The sequence below is a fragment of the Triticum dicoccoides genome, chromosome 2B, assembly GCF_002162155.2.
Source record: "Triticum dicoccoides isolate Atlit2015 ecotype Zavitan chromosome 2B, WEW_v2.0, whole genome shotgun sequence".
In the NCBI taxonomy this organism is placed as follows: Eukaryota; Viridiplantae; Streptophyta; class Magnoliopsida; order Poales; family Poaceae; genus Triticum; species Triticum dicoccoides.
In genome coordinates, this window is record NC_041383.1 from 47,253,242 (window position 1) to 47,265,959 (window position 12,718).

Genomic DNA, 12,718 nt, shown 5'->3' on the forward strand with positions numbered 1-12,718 from the left:
CTTCTTTCCCCTCTCGCAAGAACAACAGTGGTTGATTGTAATCGAACCTAAGATTGTATCTATGATTGGGTAATAGATCGATCGGCACCCTAACATCCTGGTATCAGAGACCACCACCAATCCACCCCGCAGAGCCAATCCTGGAGACTCGACACCGCGTCCACACGCGGCAAGCACTCCTCGCCACCATGGATCCAGCCCTCAATTAGTACCTAGACAAGCTCCATCAGGACGCCAAGGCCGACTCCGCCCACGTCCTCAAGCAGCTGCAGACCCAGTCTTCGCAGATCGAGGATCTCCTCCACTCGAAGCGTGCTTTGCGAAGCTGGAGACAACCATCGCGACACCGCAATCCGCAGTGCCGCCTGTGTCCAGCGGAATAGCGAACCGCGGCACCCTCCCACTGCTACTTCAGGCGTGAGGAGCACCTCTCGGGTCCATGGCCACGACGTCGCTGATCACCGGAGGGGTGGGGGGGTGTCGCCGGTCGGTGACCTCTGCATCGCCGACGGCACTCCCGGTCACAGGTACGCCGTCCCTTCCGCTAGTCCCCATTGTTGTGCCTCCCCTGTCATCTTGCATCCTCACTACTTTGGGTCAACCACCTCCATCCATGAACTTCCCCGTATTCATCAGCGAGAATCCGCAACTCTGGAAGACACTGTGAGCAGTACTTCCAGATGTTTCCTCTTCATGATTCTTACCGAGTTCCCATGGCCATTCTCAACTTCTCTGGCCTTGCGGGGATCTGGCTCCAATCAGTTCAGAAGAAATAGGTTGGGTTGGACTGTGACTCATTCACGTCCCTTCTCTGTACTCGATTCGACGGAGACAAACACCAGATGCTTATCCGCCAATTCTATGCTATCAAGGAGACCGCCATGGTCGCTGATTTCATTGAAAGTTTCGAGTCGCTAATGAATCATTTGATCTCTTATTCTGAGCTAACCTACCCATATTTCTTCCTGACTCGCTTTGTTGAGAGCCTGCGACCGGACATTCGAGCGATGGTGCTTGTGCAACGCCCACCGGACCTGGACACGGCATGTTCGATGGCCCTGCTTCAGGAGGAAGTGGCCGACGGCGAGCTCTCGTACGGCCGCACCACCACCACCACTTGCAACCAGGGGCATTATCCGCGCGCGCCCACACCATCGTTCTTCGGTCGACCTGCTACACCAACAGTGGTCTTTGAGGACCGACGCGGCACTGATGCCACACACACCACGCCACTGAAAACAACAAGGTCACGGGCCGTCAGCTTCGCCGCACAAAGGGCCTCTGTTTTAATTGCGGCGAACGGTGGGGGAAGGACCACGTGTGCCCGCCCACTGTGTAAATGCACGTCGTCGGAAAGCTCCTCGCCATGTTCACTCAAGACGACGCCATCATGGAGTCCCCACCCGCATCACCAATGTCTGAAGAAGTGCACCATTTCGCGTCAGGCAGAGGGACAGACACTGGTTTTTTGTATAGGATTATCCTAGAGGTGGACCACAAAAATAAATTAAGGTGGGGCAAAGTCTTAGTAAGAATTGTTTTGATGCGAATCAAAGGAGTCAATATACACGAACAATGCACACTACAAACGAATAACCAAATGCAAACATGTTTCAATAGGAATTTTTTTGAAATTGCATGCTATGTTTCCCAACACATCGCCCCTATGAGGACTAAAACCCCAACCTATCTATTAGCCGGAGCCGATCCATGAGGATTGCCCTCCTTAAAGCCAGTCGTCTGCGAGGTGGAAGAGAGGCGGAGCACTTTTTGTCCTCTGGCAGGCTGATCTGCCAGAGACTCATCCCTCTGGGAAAGGGAATTCGAAGCCATCGTCATCACCAACACTCCGATCATCATTGGGACCAATGCATATTAATCTTGTAAATTTAAATATAGTTCAATATTAATATAGTTCATTGGGACCAACATTCTTGAGGACATGGGAGAAACATTGTTACCATTAATCTTGTGAATTTAAATATAGTTCAATATTTTGATATTAGGTTGTGATGTAATTATGTAGTGGTGATGTGCGAACATCGACTGCATATCACTTGATCAACATAAGCCTAGAGGAGAGTATTTTTTGATTAGTTTATCTATGGTAGATTGTTGGAGTGACCGAATTACCAAATCCTAAGTTTATGAATTAGTACGAGGGGCTGTTGGAACCCCAAAGTTTATTGTTATGGTTAGATGCTATCTTAATTATTCTCAATGAATCTTGATGAAAGTGAGAACACATTACTATAGGTTCCACCGCACAACAAATTATCAAAGCAATGAATGTTAACTCAATAAAACAAGATGAAAGTAACTTGATGAAACTACCATGTGTCCTCGAGATTGATTTGATCCCTATGACTAATACAACTCTTGTTGTTTTTTGCAGGGATATACAACTACCTTCTGAACTGCAGAACAAAATATGTACGATTACAACCGGCGTTATTATATTGAAAGGTTGAGAAGTTTTAATGTTATCATGCCACCTAGCTCTGGTGCTCAAATCCTTCTAGCTCTGATAGGTTGTAAGATTGCTTCCAAATTAAGCCTGTAACTAGCCAATCCACGCCGCTAGCTCCAACTCTTGTTGCTTTGCCACATAAATGCACGGGAGGTGCACCGCACGCAGAAAGGGATCACCAGAGAATTAGTTAACAGTACGTACGTACGCTCTGACGACTTTTATGTAGGCTCCAGATGCATGATAAAGAAAGGGTACGTACGTACTTACACTGCATGCATCCATGCATGGCCATGTGCGGCTTGCAAAACCTATATAAAGGAGAACGACGTGATCGACCACCGGTCAAAAGTCGATCACCGACCAGTTTAGCAATTTTGATCTCGATCACCAACTGAGTAATTAATGACAAGGTGGAACAAATCGATGATCGATGCGTGCAGAATCAATCGAGTTTTCAATTCGCCATCTGAAATTTCGGCGAATTAGCCGGTCTCTCGTTGTCAGGCATCATTGTGCCGGGCTGCCGGCCACCCTTGGACAGCATGCAGCCAGATCATCCATCGAGCTGTGTCGATCTCAATGCGGACGCCTATATAAACCACACTGCCACTCAGCCGACCCATCATCCATCCATTAACTCATACATGGCAGTTTCGAGAGCGCTCGTCCTCGGCGTCCTGCTGGCGATCGCCGTCGCCAATGCCGAGGCAGCGTCCGTCGTGGTCGGCCAGGTCAAGTGCGCCGACTGCACCAAGAAGAACTTGAAGGCCGAGGAAGCCTTCAAGGGTAAGCGCTAGCTAGCTACAGTGTAAATGCATGAATGCATGATGGTGCTCTGCTCACTATTGTTCTGCCATGAATGCACAACAGATCTTCAGGTGGCGATCAAGTGCAAGAACGTCCACCGCGACTACGAGAGCAAGGCGGTGGGTGCCCTGGACCGCACCGGCGCCTTCAACGTGCCCCTGGCCGCCGACCTCCATGGCGCCGACTGCGTCGCGCAGCTCCACAGCGCTGCTTCCAACGCGCCGTGCTCCGGCCAGGAGCCATCCAAGATCGTGCCGGTGTCCGAGGGCACCACCTTCGGCGTCATGGCCGGCGCCAACACTGCCACGCCGTCCGCGGCGTCGCCTGAGTGCGCGTCCATGACCCTGTGCGGGCCGATCAAGAAGCACATCATCGAGCACTTCCACCACAAGAAGCCCGTGCTGCCCAAGCCGGAGCCCAAGCCCCAGCCCCACCCGGACTACGGCCCCGTGCCCAAACCCGAGCCCAAGCCGCAGCCCCAGCCGGACTACCACTCCGTCCCTCCCACACCCACCTATGGCGGCGGCGGCGGCGGTGGATACCACGGCCACCACTGAGTCTGGTCTGCCACTGTCCGGCTAAGCACCAAAATCTCATCACCGGTTACATGATCAGTGTCAGTGAGTGATCGACGTTACTATTTATCTTTTTTTTTGAACCGAACCAGCAGGAGCTCTGCCATTGCATTAAGAGGAGGGAACAACTGTACATCAGCTGAAGATCAGCTTACAGAGAAGGAGTAACCAAAACAGGCAAGAGGGCCATGAACAACCCTGTCGCCCAACACCTAAGCTTAACCCCCACATGCCTCAACTAAGAGGCGAAAGTCATCACTAGCAAGCCTGGCAACATCAGCTGTCGAAGTGCACTTTCCATCGAAGGTTCTTCTGTTCCTTTCCAGCCAGATGTTCCAAAGAGCGAAAGATGCCATGGAGAGCGAGTTGTTCCTTGTTTTGTTGGGCTTGAGCTGGAGCAAAGTGCCCCACCAGGAGTTCACCGAGGAGGCAGCCAACGCTGTAGCTGTGAGGTCAGCATGAGTAGCGCTCAGCGAAAGCCACACCTGCCTCACATAAGGGCACTGAAAAGAGAGATGTGCCGCCGTTTCAATCACCAAGTCACATAGTTTACACTTTGGATCATGTGGCCATCCGCGCAAAAGCAATCTGTCCGCAGTCCAGTTTCTGTTCTGAAGCAGAAGCCAAAGGAAAAACCTTATTTTCCTATCCGTTTTCACCTTCCAAACACTGGCCAGCTCTGGTTGGTGCAAGTGCCCAAGGAACTGTGCGTGGTACGCAGATTTGGCCGAGTACAAACCATCAGCCGACAGATGCCAGGCAATGCTATCTCTGGAGGTTGATAGTTGCACATTTTGGACCTTCTCCCAAAGTCCCAAGAATTGGTGGATTTCCTCGTGAGAGTTCATGCGCATTAATCCTCTCATCCAGCAACCATTGTGCAAGGCGTCTTTAACCAAGCTGTTTTTCTTTAAGGCCAATCTGAACATCAAAGGAGCTACCATAGCCGGGGACTCGCCGTCCAGCCATTTATCCTTCCAAAACTTGGCCGAGCACCCATCCCCGATGGTGATCTTAGTGCAAGCCTGGAAAAGTGCCCTATCAGAGTCGTCACAAGGCACCGGAGTCCCCTTCCATGGTCTCTGGACATAGTCCCACTCCATCCACAGCCAGCACAAGCGAAGAGCTCTACCAAAACATTTTAAGTCCTTGATACCGAGGCCCCCAGTCAACTTCGGAGCACACACTTTTTTCCAGGACACCATGCATTTCCCTCCATGGGCAACCTCTTCACCAGCCCACAAAAAGCCCCGCCTCAGCTTGTCAATCCTCTTAATGAACCAAGCACTCAGATCAAAGGAGGTAAGGATGTACGTGAGAGTTGCAGTGAGGACAAAATTTACAAGCAAGCACCGTCCCAGCTTGGTCATGAGCTTCCCTTTCCATGGCTGCAATCACCCAGCAAGTTTATCCAAGGTAGGCTGCAATTCAGCCCGGGTTGGTTTCGTAATACTCAGAGGCAAGCCTAGGTAGGTGCAAGGGAGGTTTCCAGGGATACCCCCAAAGTCAGCCAACAAGCTAGGCATATCAATTTGCTCGCATCTAATGGGGTAAGCGACAGTCTTGAGCAGGTTCGTTTGCAACCCAGAGATGTCACCAAACCTCTAAAGAATGGCCTGCACCCCCACAATGTCCTCTTGCTTAGGATTGATGAACAAAGCTGCATCATCAGCATAGAAGCTGACACGCAGACAAGCAGCTCTGTTGCGAATTGGGGAAAGGATGCCCAGATCAGTGGCTTTGGAAAGGAGCTTTTGGAGTGGGTCAAGAGCCAGAATGAACAACATTGGCGACAACGGGTCGCCCTGCTGCAGCCCACGCCTGTGTCTGAAAGGTTTCCCAGGAATTCCATTGAGCAGAACCCTAGAGGAAGAGGTGGCCAAGATCAAGGACACAAGGTCTCTCCATTTTTGCCCAAAGCCATAGGCCCGCAACACCTCAAGCAAGTAGTCCCAATGCACAGAGTCAAAAGCTTTTGCAATATCCAATTTCATGAAGAGCATGGGAGTCCGCTTCACATGTGCCTCCTTAATCACGTTGCGAACAAAGAGGAAATTGTCATTGATGCATCTTTTTTTGATGAAAGCACTCTGGCTGTGGGAGACAATACTATCCAATTCCGGACCCAATCTGTTGGCCAATATCTTGCAAAGAATCTTCGCAATGCTATGCATCAAACTCAGGGGTCTGAAATCCCCAGCAGTAGCAGCCCCGTCCTTCTTTGGGATGGGCACAAGGTGGGCAGTGTTCAGCAAATTCCAAGTGTCCCCTTTCAGGTCAAAGATCTGTTCCAACGCCTTCAGCAAATCAATTTTCACTAGATCCCAACATGCTTTGAAGAAATTACCAATGAAACCATCTGGACCAGGCGCCTTTTCGCCATGCAAAGACCATATAGCCACCTTGATCTCCTCCATGGTAACCTGGCAGTCCAGGTGCTGCAGTTGCGGTGTGGGGAGCTCGAGGAAGCTCTCATTCAAGCAGAAACGACGCGGCTGCATATTACCCAGAAGGCCCTGAAAATGATCGAAGAGGATCTTTTCTTTTTCCTTGTGCTCAGATTTTGCCCCCTGCTGCCCCACCAGTGCTGGAATATGATTTTTACGCCTCCTCCCATTTGCCCTCAAGTGGAACAACTTTGTATTGGCGTCATTGACTTTGATCCCAAGCAATCTGGACTTCTGCCTCCACCTGATTCTCTCAATAGCCGCAAACCCTAGGAGCTTAGTTTTTAAGGAAGCTCTCAGGTTTCTCTCATTAGAGGAGAGATCTCTGTCCTCTTGGGCCACATCAAGTTGAAAAATAACTTCATTGGCAATGTCTTCCTGCAGTCTTCTAGCCTTTCTTTTCTCCTTGTCCCATTTCTTAAGAGCATTGGCCGTCCTGGTGAGCTTTGTGTGAAGGACCCTGATTGCGTCTTGGGAGTGAACATGCTTGTTCCAGGCCTGAAAGACGATCTGAGGGAACTCTTCCGATTTAAGCCAAAAGGACTCAAATCGAAACCCCTTGTACTTTTTACAATCCATCTTCTTTAGGACCAGGGGGCAATGGTCAGAGAGAGAAGAGGACGCAGGAGACAATTGTAACTAGGGAAAAACCAGCTCCCATTCCTTGGACATGAGCATCTTGTCGATTCTGGTGTGGGTTGCCTTTTCCTTTTCATTGCACCACGTGAAACGCCGCCCCAACAAAGGTAGTTCTCGCAGCTCCAGATCAGCAATCACAGCTTTAAACCTACCAATCATCCTCAAGTTCAGATTACTGTTGCTCTTATCTTCCGCCCGACAAATCATGTTGAAATCACCAACAATGAGCCACTCCTCCTTAGCAACCAATTTTAAGCTCCTGAGCTCTTGCAGAAATAAAATTTTGTCAGCCTCCATCTACGGTCCATAGACATTGGATAAGTACCAACAGCGGTTGTCAGCTCTGCAGGTAACGGTGCCGGACAGGGAGAACTGAGCAGGTGCCAACCCATCAGCAGAAATCGTGAAATCCGAGGAGCAGGCAATGAGCATCCCACCCTTGGTACCATTTGCCGGGTGGAAGATGAAGTTGTCTTGAAAGCGGGCACCCAGAGTTTCAGACACCAGTTTTTTGTCAATAACAGCCAGCTTTGTCTCTTGAAGGCAAATGATATTACAGCCACAATCAGATACCAATTTAGCAACAGCCCCTCTCTTTGCCGGGTTGCAGAGGCCCCTAACGTTCCAGCTCATAATAGACAACTCCATATGGAAACCAAATCAAACTCAGCATCACACCAGCAACATCCACTCTTTGCCATCCAACAAGTTGTAACAGCCAACGGCCACGCCAGCGCCCAGAACAGGGGAACAATAAATTTTTCAAACATTAGGAAACAGAGGGGAAACTCAACACACATCAACATCAACCAGCTCAAGCCTGAACCACCATCGGCAAGGAGTCAGCAGAGCCCTTCTTCGGGCTGGCAGCGTCTACAAGGGAGGAGATCGCCTTGATGAAGAAGCCGGGCAGCGCCTGCTTGTAGAGGTTGTGGTAGCGCTGCAGGTCTTGGGCGCCAGGCGAGCCTTCAGGTGGGAGGAGCCCCCCCTTCTTCATGAGCACCAGTTGTGCTTTCTCCATGGACGGAAGATTGCAGGAGGGCTTCGCCGCAAGCCTGCCACTGGATCTGGTGGGCAGCAGCTCCGCGCACACAGGCCCTTTCTTCTTGGAGCGCGGTCCGACCTTTGTAGGCGGTAGAGGGGAAGGGGAGGAAGAGGCCGCCGGGGTTGGAAGGATTGTCGGCAAGGCGGCGGAGGCCATGTTGATGAGGAAGGATTGCAGAGCATCCGGTGGATTTGGGAGGGGGCTGGTCATCTCCACAGGTTCTGAAGCGTGGCTTAGTTCCTGTGAAGCGTTGCCTTCCACCAGATTGTGGCCCATCTCCATCGCCCCAGGTTCATGGCCCAGCTCGGAAAGGTCAAGGCCCGTCACCAGAGAGGCCAGAGGCGGCTCCACTGGGACGGGGCCCATCTCCACTCTAAGCCCACCACCGCCCAAGGACAGCCGCACCTCTTCAGCCAGCTGGGCCAGCTTGCTAACCCCTTCGTTATCTCCCACTGACTCAGCACCCCGACCGGCTATTGGGAGCAGAGAGAAGCAGATCAGATCTTGCACCATGGCCAGCTCAGCAGGTCCCACCAGCTTGTCGTCGTTCTCAGACCCATGAACCAGCGCAAGAGATGGTCCACAGTCCATCAGGCTCTGAGTCTGCACCGTCTGGTCGGCCAGGGGCAGCAAATGCAGACTTGCGAGAGAATGGGAGGCAGCCATACTGGGATCCTCGGACTGCAGCAATGCTCCATCCCCAAACTGTGTGGTCAAACCATCCAAGGCAGTACACTTCTCTCCCGCACGCGTCACCACCAAAGCCTCCGCAGCAGCACACTGGGCCCCCACATCTGAGCCACTCTCAGCCAAGCGCGCATGCACGCCATGCATCGGCTCGTGGCCCGCCACAGCCTGGTCAAGCAGAGCAGCAGCATCAACGGGGCCATGCAGCGTAGCGTCAGATGTCTTCTCTCTCCTCCATCCACCATGGCCGCCGGACGAAGATGCCGTAGCCCGCAAGATGTGCTGACTGCCCCCGCCACCAGCAGGCGGTCGACGGTCGCCAGAGGCGCGATCTCCAGTACGACCGTCCCGGCCGCCCCCGAAGCTACTACTCCCACCGCCGCCGGCGCCGCCGTTGCCGTCTCTGTCCTCTGGGAAGCGCAGCCTAGAGTGAACCGGACCCCGAGAAGGAGGCGGCGGAGGAAAAGTGCCGTCATCGTACTCCAGGTTCCAGCGGTATCCCCAGGTTACCGGCCCTCCGCCGGAGGGAGATCCATCAGAAGGGATACCGCTAGCGTTGCTGTGGGAGCTGATGTTGCTATCAGGGCTGCGGCCAGGCTGAGCAGAGTAGTCAAGAACCCTGTCGAGGTGAAGCCGGACCGGGTGGGCCAGCATCTGCAGAGGCCCTTGCCTGACCGCCGGCTCAGCTATGATGCCCAGCTCCGGGAAGTGCATGAGCAGCGACTCCACCTCGATTGGCTCCTCAAGCCAAAGGATGCCGCGGCGCGCCAGGTGGTTGACATTAGCCATCCACACCCAGAGCCGCAGGCAAGCAGTTTCCTCCTCGCAGTTGGTGGAGTGGTCGATGGAGTCGATGAGACCCGTGCCGGCGAACAGGGGGGTCGCCGAAGCAAAGTCCCATGCATGGTCCGGCACACCCTCGATGCAGACACGCACCTTGAACGGAAGAGTAGCAGCCACCGCACGCCTGAAGCGCGTCCAAGGCGCCCGCAGGAAGGAGACGCGCCCCAACACTAGGGGCCCCTGGGCCCCCAGGGCCAGGTTCCTTGTGGCCGGGTCGGAGAAGGTGAACAGGAACTCCCCCGTCACACGGAGGGTGACCTTGACGGCGTCGTCCGTGATGTGGAAGTGCGAGGCCACCGCCCTTTGCACCTCCATCAGCCGAAGATCCGGCCTGAAACCCACGACGACAGCGACGACCGCATGCCGCATGAGTCTATGCTCCGCATCCGCCATCGCCGCCGAGCGCGGCGCCACAGCGAAGACCTCCGTCCTCCTCTCCCCTCCCGGCGCCTCCATGGTTCTCCTGGGCAGGGGGAAGCGGTCTTGAGTTGGGTGGGGAGCACCACCAGCAGCGGGAACGAGGGGAGCTCTGCCAGAGGCAGGGGCGACTGGAGGCGAAGGAGCAGCCGGGGAAGGCGATTTCCTGACCGGGCACCCCCAAGCTTTATGACCAATCTCACCGCAGAGAAGGCAGCAAGCAGCGTTCCGGCAAGAGGCAATGCGATGGTAAGGCGAAAGACATCGAAAACACTTCCCCTTGGCCTTCTTAAGAAGCAACAGCTTGAGCTCTGAAGGCGGGGGAAGATGGTTGTGACGCATTAAAGAGCGAGGCCGCTGCCTGCTGCGGACCTGGGTCCAACCACTGCCATCAATGGCGTCGCCAGGCGCGTGCTCACGCCCCCCACGCAGGCAGAGGCCTCCATCCCGCTAGGGCATGGCACGGAGATCATGGACCTGAGCCTAGGCTGAAGGGCAGAAGGGCCCCCCGTCGCATGCGCCATTGATGCGTCCCGGAAGGAAGCGGACCTCACCGCCGGTGGGCAAGCCCCCTCAATGACACGCACGGGGACAAAGCCAGTAGGGAGGGGAGGAGGAGGGGGAAGGGAGGACGCAGAGGTAGCGTCCGCCATGGCAAAGGGTGGCGAGGGCGCACGCCGCCGAGATGGCGGCAACACGAGCAGGGAGCGACGGAGCTATCGCAGTATACTAAAGAGCTGTAGTCTCCACGTTACTATTTATCATCAGTTGCTTGCGTAGCCGCGTGGGTATTCTTTGGTGGTCTTCTGCCATTCGCTACCACGTTTTAGTATCTGCACTGCATAGTCGAGAGTTCAGAATAACATTTGTGAGGAACTTGTGTATAAGAAATTACTGTGAATCAAGTAATGTAATCAAGTCCATTTGAGCCAACGCAAAGTTCCTTCCTAGCTCGGCCTCCACGGCCCCTCTTATCTACACCATTCGTTTTGTGTCGCGATTTGTGCAGGAAAGCACCGTCACAAGCATGCACTTGTTTGATGCAGTGTCATTTGCAGGCATTGTCCCATCCGTTGCAGCCAAACAATAATCAAAAGCAAGCTAGGCCTGTATGCTAGTCTCCTCGTGGCTCAGTCTCAGTGGGTGTTCAAAGCTGGTCAAGAATTCACAGGCTCACATGCAACAGTTGCTCTCATGCAGCAGCTTTGCACTGTACATAACACTGTTTACTCTCGTGAACTTTTACCGATGAACATGCAACACATGCAGACCGAAATGTGATAGGAGAGAGAAGAGAATGGCTACATGAAGGAATCTTTGTCCAACCGGGAGAAAGAGAGGGGTTCGCATGGAGAATGTTTTATTTCCACCCCTTCGTCCCATGTGCATTGAGTAATAGTGATTTCTTATTCGAGGAAGTGACTTTTAGAATTTTTATTTGACATCTTTAGAGCATCTCCAGCCACGCCGCCAACAGGCCCTCCCAGGCTATTTTTTCGCGTCGGCGCCCAAATATCGGCCCAGTCACGCCCCTGGATCCTGTTTTTCGCCGATTTGGGCCGAAATTGGCGCCGGCGTACCCAGACCAAACCCGGCGCGCTGGGGGGCGCCCAGAGGCACCGGGACGAGCGATTTTGGCGCGAACGCACTGCGGGCCCGCCGAGTAAGCGACACTCGCCTCGTAGTCCTCACAACGCCTCGGTTTCCCGCGGGGAATCAATGCCAAGGCTGCCGCCGGTCAGCCTTCCATTGATTCCTCACGGGCGGCATGGCGATGCCCCCCCTCCCGCCATGCGTACACACGGCGCCCAGCTATAAAAACAACACCTCTCCCTCGCCTCTGGCCACACCCGCCTATACCCGCCGCCGAGCTCTGCCTCTCCCCCCGCGCGCGGCCGCCGAACTCTGCCTCTCTCCCCGTGCCCACCCGCAATGATGACTGAACGGTTCCCCGGCGATGGGGCGGCGGCCAACTGCTTCGGCCGCCGCTCGCTTCACGAGTGGGAGGCGTACTTGCTCTTCGAGGCCAACATCCCGGTGTTGGGGAACGTGGTAATTTCAAAAAAAATCCTACCATCACGCAAGATCTATCTAGGTGATGCATAGCAGCAAGAGAGGAGAGTGTGTCCACATACCCTCATAGACCGAAAGCGGAAGCGTTATTTAACGCGGTTGATGTAGTTGAACGTCTTCTGGGGCGACCCTGGGGCCGGCGGCTGGGAACCCGAACGGCCCCAAGCCGATTTTTTCGCTGGGTCGCCCCCAGGTGGTGATTTTTCGAGCCCTCTGGGTGGCCAACGGCTGGATATGCTCTTAGAGAGCACACTTTATCGAAAGACAGAAGAAAAAGAGAGAGAGAGTTGCATGTAAAGTTCACGAGAGAAAGATGCGCTGCATGCAAAAAGAGAGAGGGGTCTGCACTACGTCTCAGTCTGACGGGAGATGGACAAAAAGAACATCACATCAGATACAGTCCCTACTAGTCCTAGCGGCAGGAGATTAAGATTTGAGAGCTGGCACATGGAACTGAGCACAGAATGGATGGCTACGATAGCAGGTACCACGAAGGATGAGCTACAGAAAACTGCACTCCCCTTGAGCCAATGGAATTACTGAAGCCGTTCGAGTTGATGGATGATTGGTTATGACGATGACAATGGTTTTGCCATGCATTCCGTAGTTTTTTGTGACCATCATTAGTTTCAGTTGATTTTCAGATATGTGGACTGAAATTCAGGCTAATGTGCAAATGGATTTTGTGATGGACAACTCATGGCATTCACGT

The 12,718-nt window shown here is 53.5% G+C and overlaps 1 protein-coding gene across 1 annotated transcript; it reads left to right on the forward strand.

Annotated features, from left to right (window-relative positions):
* The first annotated feature begins 3,117 nt into the window (after positions 1-3,117).
* LOC119367055 (proline-rich protein 4-like) lies at positions 3,118-3,914 on the forward strand. Its single transcript, XM_037632686.1, has 2 exons — positions 3,118-3,259; positions 3,344-3,914. Exons 1-2 carry the CDS (start codon positions 3,118-3,120, stop codon positions 3,835-3,837), a joined length of 636 nt encoding a protein of 211 aa, XP_037488583.1. The 3' UTR covers positions 3,838-3,914.
* Positions 3,915-12,718: the final 8,804 nt, after the last annotated feature.

Excerpts from the sequence above, each read along its gene's own strand:
- LOC119367055 (XM_037632686.1), top strand. The coding sequence starts at position 3,118 with ATGGCAGTTTCGAGAGCGCTCGTCCTCGGCGTCCTGCTGGCGATCGCC. Across the intron at positions 3,260-3,343 it reads GGCCGAGGAAGCCTTCAAGG|ATCTTCAGGTGGCGATCAAG; the intron begins GTAAGCGCTAGC and ends AATGCACAACAG.